At 41.8% G+C, this 23,632-nt stretch overlaps 1 protein-coding gene across 2 annotated transcripts; it reads left to right on the top strand.

Moving 5' to 3' along the window:
• The first annotated feature begins 370 nt into the window (after positions 1-370).
• On the top strand, positions 371-22,632 carry lnx2a (ligand of numb-protein X 2a). 2 transcript variants are annotated; one of them, XM_072689083.1, is made up of 11 exons: positions 371-419; positions 6,031-6,552; positions 11,597-11,820; positions 13,039-13,176; positions 13,553-13,752; positions 15,406-15,783; positions 16,512-16,679; positions 17,720-17,897; positions 18,752-18,977; positions 20,639-20,797; positions 22,104-22,632. In XM_072689083.1, the coding sequence occupies exons 2-11, from the start codon at positions 6,149-6,151 to the stop codon at positions 22,237-22,239; spliced, it is 2,211 nt and encodes a 736-aa protein (XP_072545184.1). In that variant the 5' UTR covers positions 371-419; positions 6,031-6,148; the 3' UTR covers positions 22,240-22,632. The 2 variants fall into 2 exon arrangements, with proteins under 2 accessions (XP_072545184.1, XP_072545194.1); XM_072689093.1 differs by lacking the exons at positions 371-419; positions 6,031-6,552 and adding an exon at positions 11,108-11,129.
• The last annotated feature ends 1,000 nt before the right edge of the window (positions 22,633-23,632 follow it).

Below are 23,632 nucleotides of genomic sequence, written 5' to 3'. Positions count from 1 at the left end.
AATAGGTGGGCGACTTGGTTCCTGTTCGAAATGACCGCAGAAATTGAACATAATCGCAATGTAATTCGTAAAAAAAAGAAATGACATGAGTGCATGTTTGGACCGAAATGTCATAAATGTTTATGTGCGTGAGTAGACGTGGAAAATAAATTGGACTCATGCGTATTACGATCTGTGACCATGTCAAATGCAGCATGTAGGTCGTGTTGTGATCAGGCGGAGCAGAGGGCGCGATTTCGCTGGTCAGACCGACAGCCCGAGAGAGGCTGAAGTGAAGCAGCGGAGAGGAGCTGGAGCTGATGGCCGAGACGGACGGAGCCTGCCGGGGGAGATCTGTGGGGCGGAGGGGCGGCTGAGCTTGGGGGCTGGGGGTGGATGTGACCGAGTGCGGGGTGACTTGTGCAAGAGCACGAGGAGAGGTACGAGGACACAGGATCTAAACACTGGTGTCTTTTGTTGAGGCTTGATTGGAGGGATGGAGAATGTTGTGATAAGAGAATGGAGGATGTGTGATGAAAGAACGGAGGCTTTTTGATTGGGAGAATGGAGGATGTATGATGGAGGAATGGAGGCTGTACTGGAAACTGCTTGGCAGTAATGCTCTGAAATGGCATTGCTGTTGTATTGAAGAATGCAGGCTGTGTTGGGGGTGGGGGTGGGGGGGGCGGGCGGTGGATGATAGGTATGGGATGGAGAATAGAGGGTGAACTGGACGGCTTGTCTAATCTAGATTCAGAGCTTGTCATTGTTGTTAAAACAGTGCATTAGGAGGATGTGGTATGAGGTAATGGGGGTGAACTGGACAACATGCCTGAACTGGATAAAGCTGGCTAGCAAGGCTAAGACATTGCATTAGGAAGGTGTGTGGTGGAGGAATGCAGCCTATGTTTTTAGGGCAGGATGGAGGCTTTGTGTTGGGGTTGCGGGAGGTGGGGGTGATGATGCTATTTGTTTAGTAGGATGCATACTATATATATCAAGGGAGTTCATACTTTGTCTTAAGGGGGGGATGCTATGTATTTAAGGGGAATAGTGGAGAATGCAGGATGATGTATGCTTGTTTAGGGGTGTGCATGCTCTGTTTACAGGGATGCTTGCTTTGTTCAGGGGGGTGGGGGGTGCATGCTTTGTGTTTTGGGGGACCAATGATATGTGTGTAGGTTGGCCGACGCCATGAGTTTATGGGAATTATGGGGATTGATGCTATAATTGTAGGTGGGCTTATGACATGTGTTTAGGGGGATGGATACTACATGTGTAGGGGGATGCATGCTGTATGTGTTTATAGGACTGGATGCTATATATAATAGAGTCAATGAACTCTGTGTGTTTGGAAGAATACAGGACCTGTGATGAAGAAATGGATGCAGAGCAGAATAGCATGTCTGGCCTGGACAAAGCTTGCTGAAATATTGCATAAGGAGGATGTTTGATTGAGAAAAAGCTGGCTGTACGTTAGGGGGGGGGGGGTGAGGCTGTGTGCTTGAGTGAATAGACTCTGTGTGTTTGGGAGAATGGAGAGTGTGTGACTGGCGACACATCCTCCATTCCCCCCAAACACACAGTCTTCAATGAGCTTCTGACGTCAGACGTCATCACTCTGTCATGGTTTTTATGCTGTTTCTGCTGCTGACTAAGTAGCCTTTAATCTGCACATCATTGTAGGACACTCTCTATTTATGGCCACATAATCCATATAGCTGCTTTCTGCTTTGATCAACCTGTTTTTTGTAGTTTTTGGCCAATAAGTGATGCACATCAGACCATGCAACCTAATGTAAAGGGGAACAAGTAAATCACTGATATGATCTGATATCACTGATAAACAATGTTAAACAATGTGGTGTAAAATAGAGTTTTTAGAGAAACTTACAGACTTGGATTTCTTTACAGTGGTGGTGAGAGGAATCAAGGGTTGCAATGTCTACAAAACAAATATAGACCTTTCATTTACTATCCCAAGCCACCAGTAAACCTACAGATGTCTTCTGGGTTTTGTAATGTAGTGTTGATAATTATGGAACAGAAGTAAAACAAAAACAAAAAAAAAACCAACAACAAACTGAACATAAAACAACAAAATATTATTTTATATTATTGATGATAATAATAAAAACAGACAGTGTGTTTGTAAACATTTTGTGAAATAACGCTCTAAAAAAACAGCTTTTAGCGGCATTCAGACATCTGGTTCCATTCGTCACCACTGTGAATGATTCTGACTCTCCCGAACAGAGCATGTCGCATCAAAACTAGTCAAATGACTATGATCACATTGTAACAGTGTAATAACACAGGCATTTAAAAATATCGGTGGCGTTCCTATTTAATCAGTCAAGGGCATATTTTGATACTATGTAAGAAGATACAGTATCTACAGCTAACAAAGTAGTGGGCAAACAAAGAGATGCAGCGACAACAGAGCGGCCTTGAAGCCGTGACTGTTGCTCAGCCCCATCCGTACACTCCTACATGAAGAAAGTGCTGCCTGAGACAAAAAGAGAACAGATAATTTCTCCTGGATCACACCCAAAGGCCATTAAATGCTCCTGCTTGCTTATGTAACGGAATCCCTCGCTGTGCCGTCCACTGTTTAAAATAGGACGAGAGTTAAGTGCATTGGTGGCTCTTCATTTACAACAATGCAGAGCAGTGGCCGCGATGAAGCGTGCTCAAGGCCGCGCTGTGCACTTGCGATACACAGTGCTGTGTGTGTGTGTGTGTTATAAGATGATGACAGGGCTTTGTTATTCGAACAGAGAAGCCTTGTGTCCTCATGAATTATTCATATCCAGCTGCAAAGATAAAGAGACAGAGACAGGTAGTCAGAGAGACACAAGCACAAGTAGCAGACGGTGGCTATGTCACTTATAAGGAGCAGAAGGAGAGCGCGATGCTGGCTGTTGGTCGCCATGGATACATGTGAAAGGTGAAAGGTAGTGCGGGTCATATGTCGTCTGTGTTGGCATTGATCATTAGATCAAAACAGTGACAGTACTGTGTAAGATTCCTTTCAGGGGACCACTTCAAAGGGTCCATATGCAACATTTTTCTCACCCTTCTGAGATTATGAGTGTTTATTTACCAAAAACAGTCATGACATGACTATTCACCAGTCTCCCTCCCTCTCTTAATCCTTTAAAACCAGCTGTCTTGTTACCGTGCCTTTAAGACTGATATATGATATATGTAAATGCCTTCTCTTTTGATTGGCCTGTATCTGTATTGTGTTCACTGTAGTTGTGTAGAGATGCTGGCAGCAAATCAGACTTAGCAACGTGCTGAGTTCGATTAAAAGGGGGAGCAGGCAAACGTGGATGGACCAGTCTACTAAATGTGCCTAAAACCAGTCAAAAACACTCCTGAGATCATTCACTCCACTTAGAGTCTCAGTTAGCTGGTGTTTAGCCTGATGGCTAACTGATCTAAGTCTGAATAGTTAGCTACAAGGCCAAACATTCTCATTTCACCTTTCTCTTACTCCCAACACCAGTCGCTCAACTTCGCTCTCTCAGACACTAGTTTCCGTTGTCAGCACTTGTCAGTGTCGGTGCCTAGGTCAGCACTAGGCTGTCTGATACTCCCTGGATATGAAGCTGAGCTAGCTAAGCAAATGCTAGCTTAGCGGCTTAGCTAGCGGTCCGCAGATCCAAAACCATGAGATAAAAAACTTCAAACTAAGACAACAGAAGTTAAATTCAGCTTTCTGTCCTTTCAGCAGCCGCCGCTCGATCTGTGTCATTATCATCTAAATGTCTATAAGTGGCTTTCAGATAGCCACACTTGGATTTGTGGTGAGCTGATTGTTTTCCTGCTAACTGAGCTAACTGCTAACCAGCTTTCCTCTCCGTACTCAGAGCAGTGTTACATTTGTACGTTTTGTTAATGTTAAACTGACGGTTTAACTTTTATTGAATGTTTGATTAGTCTGATTAGTAAAGAGATTGTGGGATTCTTCAGCTTGTAGTGAGGCATAAACGTAATAGTTTAGCTGCTGTGTTTGTTGTTGACTAGGTATTTTAGGTCTAGGCTTTTCGTCACTCCTTTCTATTCTCCATGATACTCATCCTTCTTCTTCTTTACTGTGCGTCCCACCCCCTTCCTTTCTTTCTTCCTGCCCCCCCCCCCCAACCCATCATTCATTATTCTCTTTTGCCCTCTCAATTCTTCTTCCTTTTTTAATTCCTTCTTTCTTTCTTATTCTTGTTCTCTGTCAATTTTCTCTCTCTCTCGCTCTCTCTCGCTCTCTCTCTCTCTGTCTGGTACTGTTTGCCTCAATCTCAGATAATTCCCTCTCTGTTGGATTGGGAGATTTGAGCCGGTGAGAGAGCGAGAGATTACACTGTCAGATTAGTGTACAGGAGTAACCCCGTACAGCCACACTACATAATCTCACACCACTCACACACACACACACACACACACACCGAGCCTCTTACTCGATCAGAAATCACTACCACATCTCTCTCTCTTACTCTCTCTGCCCGTCTACCTGCTGCCTGCTCCCTGCATTAGCCTGACTGTTCCTCCAGTTATCTGTCTGCAGTGTACTGTCTGCCAACTGTACTTTACTCACTCATTCAGTTTTTCTTTGTTAGTTTTGCACTAGAGGTACAAGGCCAATGTAGCCTAAACCCAATTCAGATGGGATTATTATTATTATTATTATTATTGTTATGGGTCCTGGAATATTGCTTATTATTTTTTTACAGGAGCTCCTCTGTGATTGCATTTATGTCCAGGTCAGTAATTTGCCAGGCCAAATGACCAGTTTTTGGCCACTACAACATTTAGTCATCGAGAGATTGTCTGATACAGGGGTGGGCAATTAGGTATCCAACCCTATAGGACCAGAATTGCCCACCTGTATCAGAGGATCTTTCCAGTCTAAATTGTATGTTTATCAAGTAATAGAGTAATAGACTTGTTAAATATGGTTTTGGATGCTGTATTAGAAGCTGCTGTCTATAAACATGGACAAAGGGTCCATTAAAAACAGTAAGTACATGCTGAAATAGTAGCAGCTGGTTTAGCATGTTGGCATAGCATTTCACATGCAGGAATTAGCCCCAGTTCAGCAGCAACAACCATGTGGAAGTGTTATCAGTAACTAACACTAAGTCTTTCTTAGTGATCTGCCGTTTTGCTGCTCTTGTTCTCAACGACTGAACTCTGACCCATATTTTTGGCAATAAAAGTTGCAAGTTGTAAGCCACTTCGCCCTGTCTGAGTTTGACATTGCTTGCTCATGGCCAATTGGTTGACAGCAACAAAAACTGGCCAATTGTAGTTGCTGCCAACCAGAGCCAAAGTGCTTCCATCCGCTAGCCTTTAATGTAGAGGGTGCTGTTCGGATTTCTCGCTCATCCATCTTGTGTCTCTGTTAGGTGCACGCTACAGACAGTTTGGGCACAAATTAGCATTTAGAAAATCACTTTTTACAGTTTGTGAATCAATTCAGAGTCATCCATATTCACATGGAGATACATTTGAGAATCTAATCCCCCCACCCATGGTAGCAGCAGTCATCAGACCATCTCTTTCTTCATGTTTATAGATAAGAGTGGGTCATATAGTGTCAGAAACCACATAAGGAAATCTATTCGAGATTAATGAGCAACTGCACACAGTTTAAAGAAGGTGTGTGATGATTTAGGCGTTCAGTTTACAAATTTAGACACCAACCATATTGTGGCTGATTAGCTATGAATGGATAAAGGACACCTTTTTTCACTGAACTGTTTATAATTATAGTTCATTTTCGTGTTCATTGTAATTATATTACATTGTTAAGGCTCAAGCTAAGCCTAGCTATTCTCCTTTTAACTGTATATAAAATGAGCTGTAACAAATATTAAAAGGTCAAACAATATAAATTGGACTTAACTGAGCAATAACAAATCACTCCAAGCTTTTAAAGGTTCCAGACTACATTCCTATGTATTCCATGTGAGCTGCTAACTTGTCAGTGCAAAATCATTGATTATTGAGTAGTTGTGACATCCCTGATCTAATATTTTTCTCTTTCAGGGGGATGCCACTCTGTCTGTTAGGGGGCGGCCGTCCTCTGCCTGACTCCTTCTGAGGCCTATGGTGCGGACGCCCCCATAAACAAACCCTCGAGTGTGTGTTTGATAGCCTGTGAGCAATGGGCAGCCTGGGCGAAGGTGTAGACGCTGGAGTGGTCAGTGAGGCTCTTCTGGATGCGCTTTGTCCAGAATGCGGTCAGATCCACCGGTCCTGGGAGAATCATCTGTATAACTATCGCCTGGAGGTGGACGATGACCTGGTGTGCCACATCTGCCTGCAGCCGCTGGTGCAGCCGCTGGACACGCCGTGCGGTCACACGTTCTGCGCCCGCTGCCTGCGCAGCTTCCTGCAGGAGCGAGACTTCTGCCCGCTGGACCGTGCCCGGCTGCAGCTGCACGGCTGCAGACGCTCCAGCATCCTGGTGCACAAACTGCTGGACAAACTGTCTGTCACTTGCCCGCTTTCACCGGCCTGCTCGCTCAGCATGCCCCGTTGTGACCTGGAGGCCCATCTCAAACACAGGTACTTGCACATATAGGCAGATGTTTATTTTTTATACAGTATCATGTCATAGGGCCACATATTTATTAAAACCTATGTGTAATATAATAATATGTGTGTATATATATATATATATATTTATATTTATATGTGTGTGTGTGTGTTTGTGTGCGTGGCATTGTTGCATCATATTTATATCAGAACCCAAATGTAATCATATAAATGATCCATTTACATTATACAAATGTGAGTAAGCTTAACAGGTGCTTATTAAACAATAATTGTTATTGTTACATTCTATTCAATTCACAGTATTACATCTGAATTATTATGTAGCAGTACAACAGTCTTTTTAGTCACTTTTTTTCCATAAAGCCATTGAGTGCCAGCGCCAGTACAGCTATTGTAAAAGATTCATGAACATTATGCAACCTCTGCGATGCTATTTTCACAGCTCTCAGAAGGGATGTGATGTTGGCTCTAAGAAGAGCTGTAGACATCACCCAGTACATAAGCGCTTACACGAGGGTGTACACTTTAGACACAGCATGCGACAGTGCCCACTCACCTTGCAGAGAGTGTTTTAATAGCAAGCACAGCTGAAGCAGAAGCGTGTGCCCACTGGAGTGTACTGAGACAGGTAGTACAGCGGATTCACTCTCAGCTCTATATTTATGCCCAGGGGTGAATTGCATTATGGCAAACATATGATGATACTTGAAGACATTTGCACAGTATGTGTCACAATGCTTAGCTTTTCTGGGCTTTGATCAGTAGTACCAGTGCACTGAATCAGCAAAACATAAAATGGCTATTGTTCTTGGCAGGCTCTCTATAATGGGTCTGAATCTATCTGCTGTATGATCCATGTAGATCTTCAGGTTTCTAGATATATTGAGGATTCCCCATAATTTATTTACAAAAGCATATTATGATGCAATTGGGCATAATCGTTCTGCTTTGCATAACTACATCTCATTAAACAGTATGCTTTCAGGGACTAATGACTTACAATAATTACATTATTGACTTTTTGTACATTATATGGGTGTGACATTGATCATTTTTGCTGACCTCGATATTGCCTTTTGTGTTTACTTAGCGAGGAGAGTCAATTAATGCGAATGACCCGGTATGTCGGCTTTGTTTATAAACAGTGGGTTTGTTTAATTTATTAAAAATTATTAATTTGGAATATAAAAAAATCAGTGCTGATGTCTGAATAGTCTTAATAATTAAAGGTTCATTGCTTCGTAAAAGTGTGAAATTGCATTGCTATGCTAATATATTTTCTATAAATTAATTAATTAATTAATATATTAGCTGCATGAAGTGGTCTTAAAATGACAAGAATATTGTTTATTGTATTTATTTCCAAAAATTTAGGATGACAGGTCTAGGGTTTTAAATTAGCAATCATCCAACAAAAGGGTGAATCTGTACACTAGGGATGTGCATTCTGACTCGTTTGGAAATTAAATTAATGAATTGATATTTGGTTAATGGTTGAGGAGGGAAAAAAAAACTAAAATTAACTAAAATTAAGATCAGCTAATGCGCTAAAACGCTACAGCTAACTGGTACAACACTGGACTTGTTATCTTCTAATAAAAATATTTTCTCTTCGGTGGACGATGTACCAACATCTTAGGAGGTCAGAGAACTCTATTTTAAACTTTATTTTAAATACCAGTTTCTGGAACTGGTTATCATCAGCTAGAGTAGTTGGCCTAGCCTACTTCTTTAGCACATCCTTACAAAGAGTCCTTGCCAAGGTGCTCACTTTAAAGTACTTGTGGGTTCTAATGTTAACAGAATGTACATGTTTAAGCGATTACAAGCAAAACTGTCACTTTTAATAAAACATAAAATTCAAACTTCACAGAAATGTTTTTGTATATGTTTTTTTTGTATATGTTTTCTGTTAGTAGTAATTAGTACAAATAGTAATTTTAGAGTTAGATTGCTGAAGGACTGACATCTTGAATGGTTAACACGTTGAACGCTAGGTTTGTTATTCAGTTATTAGTCCATTTAGGTAAGAACCTTTTAGGTAAGAACCGTTTAGGTAAGTTTGTGAAGTCCCACAAAGTTCAGTTTTTAGGGTTTGTGAAACTGTTTGTAATTGTGGCTGTAATGTAGTTATGAGAGTGAAGACTGAACCTTAGACAGGCATTCCCTACCACAGGCATTCCCCCTGTTAAATCTCTAATTAATGAAACATGCAGTTGTAAAGTGTTTTCGAGGTACTGATAATACCCTTCATTTACTCAGAACTACTCAGTGTATTATGTTGTCATTTACCTTAATTACAATAACATATTGCTCACCCCCACTCATGCCCTGTGGGTTTAAGGGACATGATCACCGTTCTGCCGTTCCACTGATGTTTTTAAGTGGTGGATGGGTCTCAGTTTGTTCGCTTTCTCCAGAGTGCAGGCCAAACCATGGCTGATCTGACATCCCATCAGGGGATTATTTGCCCCATTCAGTCATGTGACGGCAGATTAGCGGCTCCTACGGCATGTGTTGGCTCCCCGCAGCCCCATGTTTCTCTGCAGCCATGCTGGGAAACTTCAACTCCCGAGACCTTTTCAATCATTTCTTCTGTGAAACTGCCAAGGGTAACCCGGGGTTATGGTGAGTGGCTAAAATTACACTGAATGTTTGAGTTAGTTGAGGTTTGGCTAGGCCCTGTGGATTTTTCGAGTAGTTTGTGAGATTAGTTGGATGGCTTTCTGGATCAGCGGTTGGGCTGCAGCATGAACTGAGCTGTGGTGCTTTGGATACGTTCAGGTTTGGCTTGCATTGGGGCTGGCACCAGTCCCCTGGTAGCTTGTGCCAAGTGTCTGTGGCTGAGTTGGGATTCAATGAAGAGGCTTTGAGGACAGTAGGCTTTCTGTAAGATCCTTTAGTTTTCGTTCATCTAAACTGCCTGTATCTGCATGAGGACAATATACCTTCTGGACAGTTTAAGTTAAGATTCGACTATAATGATACAAACCTTCACTATGAAAGATGCCTCAGTCAGTTAAGTAATAAATTCCTGTTGGTTGTACAATGATCTGCCAAGTATTTTATAAAACAGATTTATTGCGTAGATGTTGTACATCTATGTTTGTACACAATGTTTGTACTTATTGAAATGCACCCTTTTCTCTTTTAGAGTTTTTGTATTGCCTAGTAGTTGTTGAAGATGTGGTCAAGGTCTAGGCAAGGCCCCAGAGATCATGGAGGATTTACCATAATGAGCTTTGTCCAACATACAGAAAAAGAATGAGCAGGGAATTTGCAAAAACACTCTGCTGGAGAAAGGCATTGGAGGCCTTAGGTCCTCCTGAACTTCATAAACACAGCTATGAACACAAAAGCCAAGTGTGAATTACATGATAACATGATAAAAATACATTTAAAAGCTCCAAACAGTTTATTTTCAAACAGTGGGCTCCAACCCTTTCAATAGGTAAATCAGCCTTTTTCTGCCAAATCTACTCCTTAATAATGTAGCAATAGTGTAATTCCATTTATTTTTTTATAAGTGAACAACATTATCTACAAATTGTATACTTTGACAAAATGTTGAGCAGAGGAACATATGAATAGTATTAGCCTCACATGACAGGGGCTTTGATGGTTATTCTGATTACAGTACTAAGTAATAAGTACTTACTGATCTGAAATGGGTTCTGATAGTGCACCTGTATCTTCATATACTTTACCTGTGCATCCAAGAATAAAAGAAGCATGTGGCAAAAAAAAGCACTGATTCCATATGCTAATACATTTCACTATGCCCAACATGGTCAAATTTTACAAATGTGTAATGTAATGTAACTACCTCTGGGAGGCATCTACAACAAGATATTAGGTTTAATATCGCCAAAAGAAACATACACTGTAAACACTGTTAATGTTTAAAAAGTACCTCAGTCCATTTATGGAAACTAAGCTGCAAAAACGTTTTTGAAGTCGCCATAGCTATGACGTTCCATTCAGCCTACAGCAGTATAGCTCCACCCATTTGCGCTGAAGTGGACAGAAAGTTTAAACTTGATTAAATGTTGTGCTGTTTCTGATTGTCAGGAAACAAATAAATCACCACAGCTTCCAAACAATCCATGTATTCGAATTGAGCAGCTGATATTCAGGTTTTTTTGATGTTACAGAGAATGTCAGTCTGAGCCTAACAGGAATGAGGCACAAAACTGGAAAGCCATTCAGGTCATTTGCATTTATAGTCTAAAAGGTAATTACACAAACAGCCTGATGGTCTTGTAGAAATGAATAATCACTGTTTTACTACATTAAACCACATTATAAAGGGGTCGTTTTTCAAGTTAGCAGTATGTGTAAGCGTAAACATTATTTAAGCAAAGATGACTTTGCTGGTTACAGCTTCCACTGTCGTCACTGTCACTAATGTGGCTGTTCTGTTAGCCTTTAAACCCTCCACCACATGCCACCGCTTTCTGAACTTTGCTCCTGTGCCGGCGAGCGATATGAAGTCAACTGATACCAGTTTCATACCATCTGTTTCTTTGAATGTCTTTCTTGTTCTGTTTCAGCTGGATGAGAATTGGAAAATTAATTTGAATCATGTAAGCAATATTTTTTATATGTACATCTTGCCTAATATATTATATTTAAGTTAAGAAAACAGTGTCATTCATATTGTACTAAATATGGCACCAGTACAGTTTTACAGTACACTGTGGCTGTAACGCCCATCCCCAGCTCTGAGTAATTAATTGGTTCCATTAATTGACTGAGAGACTGAGTCAAGTGTCTATTAGGAAATGAGAAGTGTAAATCCTCCCAGCTGGAATTAAATAAGAACACAGAGTGCTCCCTAACTCTCAACTGGCACAGACTATTTTAAGGTAAATTGCATAAGAGTTGAGCAATGAATTGTAGTTCTTGAAATAAGTGTCAGCCAGTTCTTACTGGAGTGCCTGTCAGAACACTGGATTTTTTTTTATTCATTATGAACTTTGAAGAACATTTGTAGGGACTTATGTGCCCATGTCCCGTTTGTCCTGTAAAAAAAATGGGTGTATGTGTGCAGGTGTCCTGGGACTCAGAGTCAGAGGGCTGTTCTGGAGGCCACACGAGTGGAGTGTCTGGATGACAAAGCGATGGTGACTGACCCCTCCAAGTCGCCACAGACGGAGCTGAGGGAGAGCAACTCGTCCCCTCCGGCCGGCTCGAACGCCTGCAGCAGCATGACCATGTGGACGGATGAGCCGGGGGTGGACAACCCTGCCTTCGAGGAGAGCACAGAGGAGGACAGTGAGTTACTTCCATAATGGCCATGTGTGATAATACACTGCCTGTGCAAGTCTGAGAAAAACTAGCTTCTCAAAAGCTTGAATGCAAAGAACGTCTTCCTGTTATTCGCTGAAAATGACAGTGTTTGTGTAAAGAAACTGTAAGCAGCTGTTATGTAAGTGAGATTTCTGGTTTTGATCAGCCCCACATCCTTTCAAAACAGCAGTGTTGAGTGGACAGAAACATCTTTGGATGTTTTCATATCTGAAGCCAGAGTGGAGCTTCATTTTCTCCTCTGAGAGCTTTAAGTGCTATTAAGGGGGCAGTGTCTATGGTCCACCAGCTCTTGTACAGTTGTTAGGAGTCCCATTTTCTCTGTTTTAGAATAATTTTTTGAACTCAAGGGGCTGGATTCACATAAAGTGTTCTGAGAAAGAAATCTGTCTTAGACATGCTTTTTTTATACTTAAAAGCAGTTAGTTACTCTTTAAAATATTTTTCTATTCTATTCGAACTATTCTCTTCAAAAAAATGTGCACATTGATATTCATGAATAAAAAGATATTCATAAATAATTTCTTAACCTTACGATTAACAAGATTAAAAGTGGAGTTTGTTCTTTACATTCTATTAGTTTCTATATAAAGAGAAAAATAATGGCCTTCTGATGTCACACCACAGTTCCCATATTTTCGAAAAAAGATTGTGTTCTTGTTGGCTGCTGTGAGTGTTTTTTCCACCATATTGCTTTGCACTATACAGATTTAACTGAATAATGGAAATTTAAGAGACGCGTCCTGCATCATTTATGATTTATGAGCAGTAAAAAGCACCATAAAGGCTATGTTACAAATGCCTACATAAGAAACCTACTAAGAAAATTATTTAGACTTTATTAAGAGATTATTTGTACAGTTTTCTTAGAGCCCCGGTTTTATAAAATCACATTTTGTTTTTTTTATTTATTCTTTATGGAGGTGGATTATATTATATATAATGTACCGAAAAATATCTCATGAAAAATTCCCATTATGTAATGGCCATTTTGACTGGAAATTTATTAAGAGGGAGGTGGTTTCTGATTGCGTATGTAGGATTTTTTTAATTGACCTCAAAATAAAAATAAAGCTTAGTTTTAGGTTAAAACAGAGAAACATACTTTTAGTAAATGTGTATGTGTGTGTGTGAGAGAGAGAAACAGTTTGTCTATTCAATTGACCTGTGTCTTACTGTTTTCAGGCGTCCATGGTTTGGAGTGTGTGCCAACCCGTGTGAAGCGTCCTCTCAGTAACCCCTGCATCCACCTGCTACGGACAGGAAGCTCTGCCTCCTCTGGCTGGGACTTTGTTGAGTCTCTGCCTTTATCAGCTGAAGAGGGTATGACCTCACCATGTCCTACTCAATTTCATAATGGATCTGTATGATATTGACATAATACTACTGTTTCGAACATTGCTACACATTACAGTACACCTTGCAGTACATTAAAAATGCATTGGTGAGTCAGTATGATGTAGTTAAGATTGACCTAGACGATTTTGACCATAATAATAAGCCCACAGAAATGATCACAGCACACAGTGGCTTATTTGTATATTGAAACCTTCTGAGATATCAGTATTGTGCTACAATATATGAATAATATATTGTGCAGTTCTGTTCCGTATCATATCCGTACAGGCTCTGTGTCTCTAGCTGCTAGAGTGCATAGTAAGTGATCGTTGTGATTAATGCAGTGTTTTGTGCCTCCTAGGTTGTGTGAAGCTTCCCTCTTTGCCAGAAGGTGAAATCACCACCATAGAGGTCCATCGCTCAAACCCCTACGTAGAGTTGGGTATCAGTATTGTTGGAGGCAACGAAACCCCCCTCATAAACATTGTTATCCAAGAAGTGTACCGGGATGGCGTCATTGCTCGAGATGGGAGACTTCTGGCTGGTGACCAAATACTACAGGTAATGTTTGCTGTTAGATTTCCAGTTCCCTTCTAGTAAACTGTTTAAACTCCTTGGGGAACAACATGTTTGCTTTTAAATGCTGCTGTGTTTATCAGCAGAGCTATGTATAAAACAACATGACAGAGAGACAGACATTTACTGAGTGGTAATTTAGTGGTAATTTTGCTCAGTCTATAGCTGTTTTCTATATAAGGGCTTTTTAAAAGGGGAATTCTGATTCAGTTGAGATAAAAAATGAAGTCATTCAGACTGGTTTGATTTGAAATTGATGTAAGCGCCCTGAGGCTTTACATTGGTCTTGTTTTGTGTGTTTTTTGGGGGGGGTTTGCACTATTATGTATCAAACTTGGTCGGAAATGCCTTTTCCGTGTGGCACTGAAATTTCCTGAGTGTTTCAACATCGCAGCTTTGAGGCTTTATAGGGCTGGATGTCCAAGTGACTCTACATCACGGCTTGGATGTTTCCCGGGCCTTCTGCCTGAGTCACTCTACATTGTGGCTCAGATGTTTCCACATCTTGCTGCCAGACTGACACTACATCACAAATTGGATGTTTCCTAGGTCAGCCGCCGGAGTAGCTCTACTTCGTGGCTTGGATGTTTCCAGACCTGTCACTGGAATGACTTTACACAGCGGCTTGGTCGTTTCCACAGCCTGGAGTGAGTCAACATTGTGGCTTGGATGATTCACAGGCCTGCCGCTGGAGTTAATGTACATTGCAGCTTGGACGTTTCCTGGGTTGGCCACCAGATTATTATTACACGATTACTATTGTAATGTTTATAATGATAATGAAGCACAGTCACGTCTGGAAATAGTGCATTTTAGAAATTTCCATGCACCTCTCTGACATTACTCTGTTGCCAGGAGTCAAAATGAGACCCCCAATCAGTGTACTGTTAGCAGAAGTAATAAAATCTGCAGCTAGTCTTTTCCTCCAAGTGTGTTGAGTTCCAATAACGTTGCAATAGTGGCAGTTTGTAAAAAATCAGCTGGCTGGCTTTATGTGACTTGGAGGAAGTGAATGCTAGCCTTCACCCTCCAAGCACTAGTGACATGAGTTCTAGCCATGGATATGAAATATCAGCGACAAAATTTCAAGGAAGAAAACTGATTGTAGAACTGGTTGTAGAAAAACGTATGTTGTAGGCCATCACATAAACATAAACTAATTTCTAGTCTATACTCTAAGAGAAATGTCTCCATTTCATCTATTAGCTTTAAGAGGCATCAAACCATTCTGAATGCTATTTATATGCATACATTGTGAAAAATGGGTGTAAGTTTTATTATTGAATATTCCTGATATTCACATATTCCAATTGGTATTTTACTTGCAGTGAGCAAAAGATGTAATGTGATTTATATGTGTGTTTTAAGCATGTGTAAATAATAATAACTCTTACCAACAAATCTTACTCTGTACAAATTTCTAATCTTTTTGTTTAAAATATTTCCATAAACAGCTTCACTTAGGTTTAGCCTCTTTGCTTAATATAAGATGCAGTATTATAAAGATAATATCACGCTTACTCCTAGTCTGTAGTCTTATAAGCAGAATCGTATCAATGCCACTTGTTCTCAGTGCTTTTTCACAATATACATTACATACATGTGAACATATCTATTTTCTTTTTCCTGGGCGTGTAGGTGAATAACGTGGACATTAGTAACATGCCCCATAGCTTTGCCCGCTCCACTCTGGCACGACCGTGTGCAACACTGCAGCTGACCGTGCTGAGAGAGCGCCGCTGTACCGCCCGGCCCCCTGCGGTACCCCCAGCCCCACCCTCACCTGAGGGCAGCCCCGCCAGCATGCGCATCACGCTACACAAACGTGAGTCCACTGAGCAGCTCGGCATCAAGCTGGTGCGGCGCACAGACGAGGCGGGCGTGTTCGTGCTGGACCTGCTGGACGGGGGCCTGGCCGCCAAGGATGGACGTTTACGCAGCAACGACAGAGTACTGGCGGTTAACGAACACGACCTGAGACACGGAACGCCTGAACAGGCTGCACAGATCATACAGGTAGAGAGAGACAAAAAAAGTGTATAGACTAGTTGGGCTGAGCTGTAAGATGTGGTTGGTATTTATATATACATTACTTTAAAATCAGGTATAAATATTTGGTGTGTGTTCATGCAACCATAAAAAAAAAAGCCAGACTTTATTTGTTTACTGCACAATTATCACTCATCGTGTCTGGCCAGCAGGTTAATTAGTTCATAAAATATACAGGGCCTTTCAGGACACAGGTGTGTTCATATAAATGACACATACTGGTTACTTAAGCACATACATGACCCAGCCAAGTGAGCCAAGGTTTCCTATTAAAGCAGCTTTGCACAACATTAGATAGCTAAGACCAGGGGTTTTGTTTTCATTAGTCCAGTCCATAAATATGACGTCAATTGTAGCAATTTGGACCATGTTTATGCATGCTAAGGCCAATTCAGCAAAAGATCACATGCTGACAGCTTGTCTTAGTGTACAAATCCGATCAGGTAAAGAAAAGAAGTAAATCTGATTTGAGAATTACTCCCTGCGGTTTGGATACAGCCTGTGACTGGGTGACCTGTTTCTGTCTGTCTGGCTGTGCTGAGCACTCGAGGACAGCAGTAGGGACACAGCAAGGCCGAGCATGCTATGAGCCACTATCACAGCGTGTTAGCATTAAAGTATTAAGCGTTAAGTAAGCTACCATTAGCCACTGATGTTGTTGTCTTTGTAATTAAGTGTCCATTGTCACCCTTCAGGCCAGTGGAGAGAGGGTCAATCTGCTGATCAGCCGGCCTGCCAAGCAGACCATGGCCGTACATACGGGCCGTGAGAGCTGGTGCCACGAACATTTCTTGCCTCTTCCCCGCACGGCCGCACCCAGTCCAGCGCCCAGCTTGCAACTCAGCCGCTCCTCCACCCACAGGGTGAGTGTGTGTGCAACAATAAGTCATGCACAAAACTGATTATTTCCTTAAAATGATAAACTCTCTATAATATACTGTAATGTTCCTGTAAACAGCAGTCATTATGACTTCTTGCAGTACACTACAGGAAGCTTAGGGGGCAATATGGCTCCAAATGGCTGGACATAGCTCCAGTGATGTGTCTCCAAAAAAGTAAAAAAGCACTCCATAATACTCATGAGGTAAACATGGTAATTCTGATAGATTGCGTTGTACTACAGAAAGTGAAGGGGGTGATATGGCTCCAACTGTTTTGCTGCACCAGAAAAGCAGAAACTGCTTGTTGCACTGATAGTTGTTGGAATGATGCTGTAATGGGGCAAGGTGAGATTAAAAACGACAGAGATGCTGGTGCGATTAGTTGATTAATCAATTGGCAGTCAACAGATCAATCGATTACAGACATAGCCATTGGGTGCAGCCCAGACCGCAGACCCAGACCCTCTTTTTCACTATGGAGACTGCAGCCACCAGTTACCTCTATAATCGATGAATCATCAAATTCACTATTATACTTCCTTTCGTTCATCTCCCTTTGCTGATTCTATGGTGCAACAAAACAGTAGAAGCCACATCGCTCCATACATTTCCTGTAGTGTACTGCAATCTGTCAGGACATTATAAAGCACGTTTTGTTAGGAAAGCGATGCGTCAACATTAAAAAGCCATTTCAACATTTTTTTCTTTCTTTATGTCATTGACGTTGTTGACTAATCGTTGTAGCTCCTGTGCAGACCGAGTTAGAGCACCCCGTATTACAAGAGCTATTGGTTCGCCTCCAGTTTTCCCTCACGCCCACAGTTTTAATTACTCCTATTGGATGGATCAATGCGGTGATCGACTTTGTGGAACAGCAGTGCTGACACTCCAGGGATAACAGGAATAACATTCCGAAAGCCTATTGCAGTCAGGATCAATGCCACTTAAGGAAAAGGAGTTCCCTCTCTTTACATTGTAAGTGTTTTTGTGTGTGTATATGTGTGTGTGTGTGCATTTGTCAGGACCTCTCTCAGTGTGTGACCTGCAAGGAGAAACACATCACTGTGAAGAAAGAGCCCCACGAATCGCTAGGGATGACCGTAGCTGGGGGACGAGGCAGTAAGAGCGGGGAGCTGCCCATATTTGTGACCAGCGTCCAACCGCACGGCTGTCTGTCGCGGGACGGAAGAATCAAACGAGGTTAGCGACACTGCTGTCCTCTCTTGTACTGCCTCCCCTGTCATCCCATCTCACTGTTACACTGTAGTGTTGTAGTTTAGTACAGTGACAGCGGTGATACTGTACTACAACTAAGATTGTATGAAACATCCCTTAACCTCAGACTCAAAAAACAGAATCTTAGATATGTCAATGAGATCTGTTATGATTGGCTGGCACAGTCTAGACTGCAGCACACCTGTTGATGACTCAGTAGGTGGATATATGTAACTTTATGAATTGAAAATGAGCTGTACCTTATTGCACATATATGGTAAATAGTGCATTTTTACATACTCCATTAACTTTTTATTTACCAACATGAGGACAATATGTTTTTTTTATATCTTTTGCAGCGAAAGAATAGTTGGAGATAAAATTCAGCTTGTGCACTCCTTAGCCAATAAAACCAGTAGACCAAGACATAAGACATATAAAAAGTTAGCTTTCTAAGATATGCCTGGGAGCTGTATGGTAGCTTATATGGAAGCTTGTAGCCCACCTATTAGCGCTGCATAAACTGGGTGCCTAAACCATTAATGATCTACTTCAAACTGCACCTAGAGTGGTAAGTAATGTTACATAGATTTATTATGTGATTCCTGACACTGTATAGCACTTGTTTGTCTTAAAATATTAAAAACGTGGATATATAATCTGCTCACAATGGTGGCTACTACTGTTTTTTGTTATGTAACATACTTCGTCTACCTTTAGACAGCACATGTTCTTTATTAACTACATATAGCGCAAGGAGAAAACTGTCTACATTTGATTTTTCACCACATTGTCTCTTTAATTGTGGCTAATTAGCCTTAGTTTCATTCTGCACTCAGGGGACGTGCTGCTGAGCATTAACGGTCAAGACCTGACCTGCCTGAGCCACAGCGAAGCAGTGGGGACCCTCAAGTCCAGTGCTGCCTCCTGCTCTGTCCAGCTAAGGGCGTTGGAGGTCAGCACTGTGGACGAGCCCAGCCACGATGAGGGGCTGCTGCCCCACCATGAGAGCGACTATGACGCCAGCTGGTCTCCGTCTTGGGTCATGTGGCTCGGCCTCCCCAGGTAAGAAGTTAGAGTTAGAGCATTAAAAAATAGTTAAAAATCAAATATACAAACTTATATCCATAATCCAATCAGGACATGTTTACAGTCTAAAGTGTATTTCTTTAGTTTTGCACAGGTGCTATGAGGCTAATGCTAACAAGTAAGTAAACTTTATACTTTAACATTTTGCAGCACACGTCTAAGGCTACATTTTACGTTACCAGGTTAGAGTGGGACAAATCCAGGTTTTGTCTTGACGTGACCAAGATCTGTCAAAAATGTAAAAAGCAGTAAAGTTTATAAAATGAAAGTAGCTTTAAGCATCAAACACTTGCCTCCAAGCACATCTAACTGCTGCTAGTATTTTGTAGCTGTGAGACATGCTTTAGACAGTGTCAGAAACCACATAAGCAAGTCTATAAGAGATTACAGAACAATTCAGTATCATGTAGACATGTAGTTGAGCTTCAGGCTTCTATTACTTGTTAGCTACATTAGCCATGCTGCTTCATTACAAAACTACAGAAGCAAAGTTTAGACACCAAACTTGTGTGGACTGATGTGTAATTGGGTTAAGGGGGACCTATCCCTTTAATGAATCATTGTTAAATGATGCAGGATCTGCTAGAGGAACGCAAAGGGAGGATGAGGATGCTGCTTTTAGATCTTCTGTTCCTCAAAGCAGAATCACAGGCACAGATTGGTGGCACAGAGACAGCTCTTTAATAGGATGTACTTTCCGAACTGTGCGTTTCTTTTTTTGGGCCGGTAACAATTGCTCCGCTGGGATGCTTGAAAATAGCCGCCTCACCTTGGTGAGCAGCGATCCAAATAACAGTGGAAGCGGCGTGGCCCGGGAGAGCTGCGAGAGCGCCAGGTTTTAAGTTCACCTACTTATTTCACATGTCCTTATCTGAGCCTCATCAGATTTAAAGGGGCGAGGAAGTGGAGCTATTTTGATTAAGAGGACTCGGAGAGACATTTGTATAAACTCTGTGCTTAAGTGTTCTAGAGATTTATTCTGTTCTGACCAGGCCTGAGGAGGGATTACGTCTCTGATGGGTGCTAATGGTTCATCGAAAGTGACAGGATGTGAAATCACAACCACTCTCATCTCTCTTTCATGACCTTTTTCCTCTTGTCTCCCCCTTGCCTCTATTTTCCCCTCTCTCTTTTATGATTTTTGCTGTGTCTCTCTTTTTCTCTCTCTCTCATACCTCTCCCTCTCTCCCTCTCCTTCATATTTCTCTCTTTCTCTCTACCCTTCTCCTTTTTCCTCTTTCTCGTCGCTCTTTCTCCTCTCTCTCTCTCTCTCTCACTCTCAGACTGATGCTGGAACACAGAGGGCATTCAGTGCCGTCTCCTCCGTCTCTCATTCACTCTCTTTCCCCCTCTCTTCCGCCATCCCCCTCTCCTCTCTGCCCTTCTGTCTCCTTCCCTTCTCTTGTCATTGTGCCAACCCCATCCAATCTTCCCCCCTCTCTCTTTCTCCATCTCTCCCTCTTCCTCCTCCTCCTTCTCCCAGTCTGCAGCTGTCCCTTCTTCTTTGTCCATCTGTGGACCTGACTATCATTTCATGCTTTTAGCCTCTTTTTTCGACCCAAATATCTTCCACTCATTCATCATGACCATATTTGAGGTTCGCTAATGCTGCGTCTCTTTCTCTTTGTGTGACGCAGCTACCTGCACAGCAGCCACGAGATCATCCTGCGTCGAAGTCACCCTGGCAGCTGGGGCTTCAGTATCGTCGGGGGTTACGAGGAGAACCACAGCAATCAGGCATTCTTCATCAAAACCATCGTGCTAGGAACGCCCGCCTACTATGACGGCCGGTTGAAGTGAGCAAACAATTGTTAAACACTATCAACAACACCATCATCAAGACCAATGTATTTTTCATCCTAAAAGGGCTTATTATGGCCAACGGAAATATAATATAATGAAGTCATAACCAAGTTTATTCTCATATTTACATTTACATTATCCAGAGCGACTTACAAGGTTACTCATATTACAGAGGTGGGCCAATGTAGTGTTAGGAGTCTTGCCCAAGGACTCTTATTGGTGTAGCGCAACATAGTCAGACCAGGAATTGAACCCCAGTCTTCCACATGGTGTGATAGCTCACCGACAGGTAGTGTTGTTATTGTGTTGCACCACACCAACCACATCTTCAGATCCATGTGAAGACAAGCAGCAAAAGCAGTCCATTTGGAATTTTAAGCTGATAATGGTTGTGATGTCATAACCCAGCACACATTTGCCCATAGTCCATGTAAGGAAATTATTCAGTAAAAGCAGTTCATTTTGAACTCATAATGGTTGTGATGTCATAACCCAGCACACATTTTCCCTAGCTCATGTAAGGGAATTATGCAGTAAAAGCTGTCCATATTGAACTCATAATGGTTGTGATGTCATAACCCAGCACACATTTGTCCCTAGTCCATGTGAGGAAATGATACGTTATGCAGAATTATGCATTTTGAACTCATAATGGTTGTGATGTCATAACCCAGCACACATTTGCCCCTAGTCCAGGTAAGGAAATTATTCAGTAAATGCAGTCCATTTTGAACTCATAATGGTTGTGATGTCATAACCCAGCACACATTTTCCCTAGCTCATGTAAGGGAATTATGCAGTAAAAGCTGTCCATATTGAACTCATAATGGTTGTGATGTCATAACCCAGCACACATTTGTCCCTAGTCCATGTGAGGAAATGATACGTTATGCAGAATTATGCATTTTGAACTCATAATGGTTGTGATGTCATAACCCAGCACACATTTGCCCCTAGTCCAGGTAAGGAAATTATTCAGTAAATGCAGTCCATTTTGAACTCATAATGGTTGTGATGTCATAACCCAGCACACATTTGTTCTAGGTGTTGACCCCCCCCCCCCCACACACACACACACTCCAAAATATTACTTTATTCAAGCTATGGTAATGCAAGAATGGGGCCAAAAGTAGGTTGTGCTTGACTCTGTTTAACTACTAATCTGGTTTAAATATTTCTGAATCTCCACTGGACATTTTAATAGTGGTAGAACCTCCCACTCTCACTGCTAAACAAACACTGAAGAACAGTTTAATCCTCTATCGTAATACTGAGTCATATTCTCGTCTCTGGCCTCAGGTGTGGCGACATGATTGTGGCGGTGAACGGTCTGTCCACGGCAGGCATGAGTCACTCAGCGCTGGTGCCTATGCTGAAGGAGCAGCGCAGCCGGCTGGCGCTCACCGTGGTCTCCTGGCCAGGCAGCCTGGCGTAGCCATCACACTCCTTGAGATTAACTTCTCATCTAAGTGTTTGATCCGTCCCGTGTCCGTCAGTCCATCCCTTCTTCTCCGCCACGGAGGCGCCATACTGTCAATGTGAGTTTGGAACTTGAATGCTTCACTTGATGCTGAATAAACCAGGCCTTAGAAAACCCTGCCACGCCCATGAGGCCACACCCCTTCGGAGAGCAGCCTTAAGGCCTTCCCACCACTCCGCTGGCCAACGGTCCGCCCTGCCGAGGGTTTTATACAGTATATAGATATATGTTATCTCTACATGTTGTGTGTGTATGTCTGAGTGAATACAAGCGAGTGTGTGGGCGAGCGAGTGTTTAAATGTGTATGTGTACAGTGTTTAATAAATAATTCTTTCCCACAGAAAATAAGACTGTGTTTAGAGTGTGGCTGTGTGGGCATGGGTGATGTTTCAGTCAAAGCATTTAGCAGTTTGTGTAAAAGGTGGCAAAACATCATGAAAGATGAATTGCCATTTTTTGCATTTTGATCCACCACTAAGGCAGAGAGATACAGAACCACAGTAAAAGTAGCATGTGGACTGGCACAGTAGAGTAATATTACAGAATTTTACACAAATAACACAGTTCTGTGTCCTGCCCACTTCTCCAAAGTTACATACTGCAGTTAGCAGCATTCCAAACACAGAGTAGCAACTGCAGCAGTACCATTTTCCCCCACTACAGTCAAAGGTACAAATTCTACATAGTGTTGCTTTAATGCCATTTATTAGTATTGGTAAATGAGTTTGTGTTAATGTTCATTAATATAGCTGCATTTTTTTAAGCTCCCCAACCACATTATCCTTACCACAAGAGACACCTGGAGGTCTCATGTCCTGCAGTTAGGCAAGTGTCTCTTAGCTGGACCACCAACTCTCTCCAGTAGCTGCAAAGCAACATTCTAGGTATGTTTTGTTGCATCTCGACTGCACACCCCCTTACTGTGCATTTATTATTACACCATTGTTGTGTGGTCTGGGATACAATCACTGTACTGGAAGGCAAGCGTCCAGGCTCTTTTCTGTCCTGGCACCAAAGTGGTAGAACGAGAGATCCTCTTCAGAGAATACTTGGACGAATAGCAGAGTACTATGGTCACCTTCTTGACTTGTGCTTAGTAATGTCTAAAGCCTAAAAGGTATGTTTGAGCTATTGGTCTACTCTAACTAGCTAAGGTTTTTATTGGGTAAATAGCAAAGCACTTTTGTAAGTAGCTCTTAATAAGAGTGTCTGCTAAATGCCTTAAATGTAAAATGTATGCATCTTATAGATATTGGTTTTAAAATGAAAAACCCACTGTCAATTTCCATAAATAGCTAATCTGAAACTCCGACCTGCTCAGCAACGTTTGAGCTTTTAGTTATACCCT

The sequence above is a fragment of the Salminus brasiliensis genome, chromosome 1, assembly GCF_030463535.1.
Source record: "Salminus brasiliensis chromosome 1, fSalBra1.hap2, whole genome shotgun sequence".
NCBI lineage: Eukaryota > Metazoa > Chordata > Actinopteri > Characiformes > Bryconidae > Salminus > Salminus brasiliensis.
Note: the sequence above shows the minus strand (reverse complement) of the source record. Positions and strands in the feature narration are given on the sequence as shown.

Bases quoted from the DNA above. Each gene is read 5' to 3' on its own strand.
- lnx2a (XM_072689083.1), top strand. From the start codon at position 6,149: ATGGGCAGCCTGGGCGAAGGTGTAGACGCTGGAGTGGTCAGTGAGGCT. The intron at 16,680-17,719 runs GTGAGTGTGTGT...TGCATTTGTCAG, and splicing joins GCCGCTCCTCCACCCACAGG to GACCTCTCTCAGTGTGTGAC. The intron at 18,978-20,638 runs GTAAGAAGTTAG...TGTGTGACGCAG, and splicing joins ATGTGGCTCGGCCTCCCCAG to CTACCTGCACAGCAGCCACG.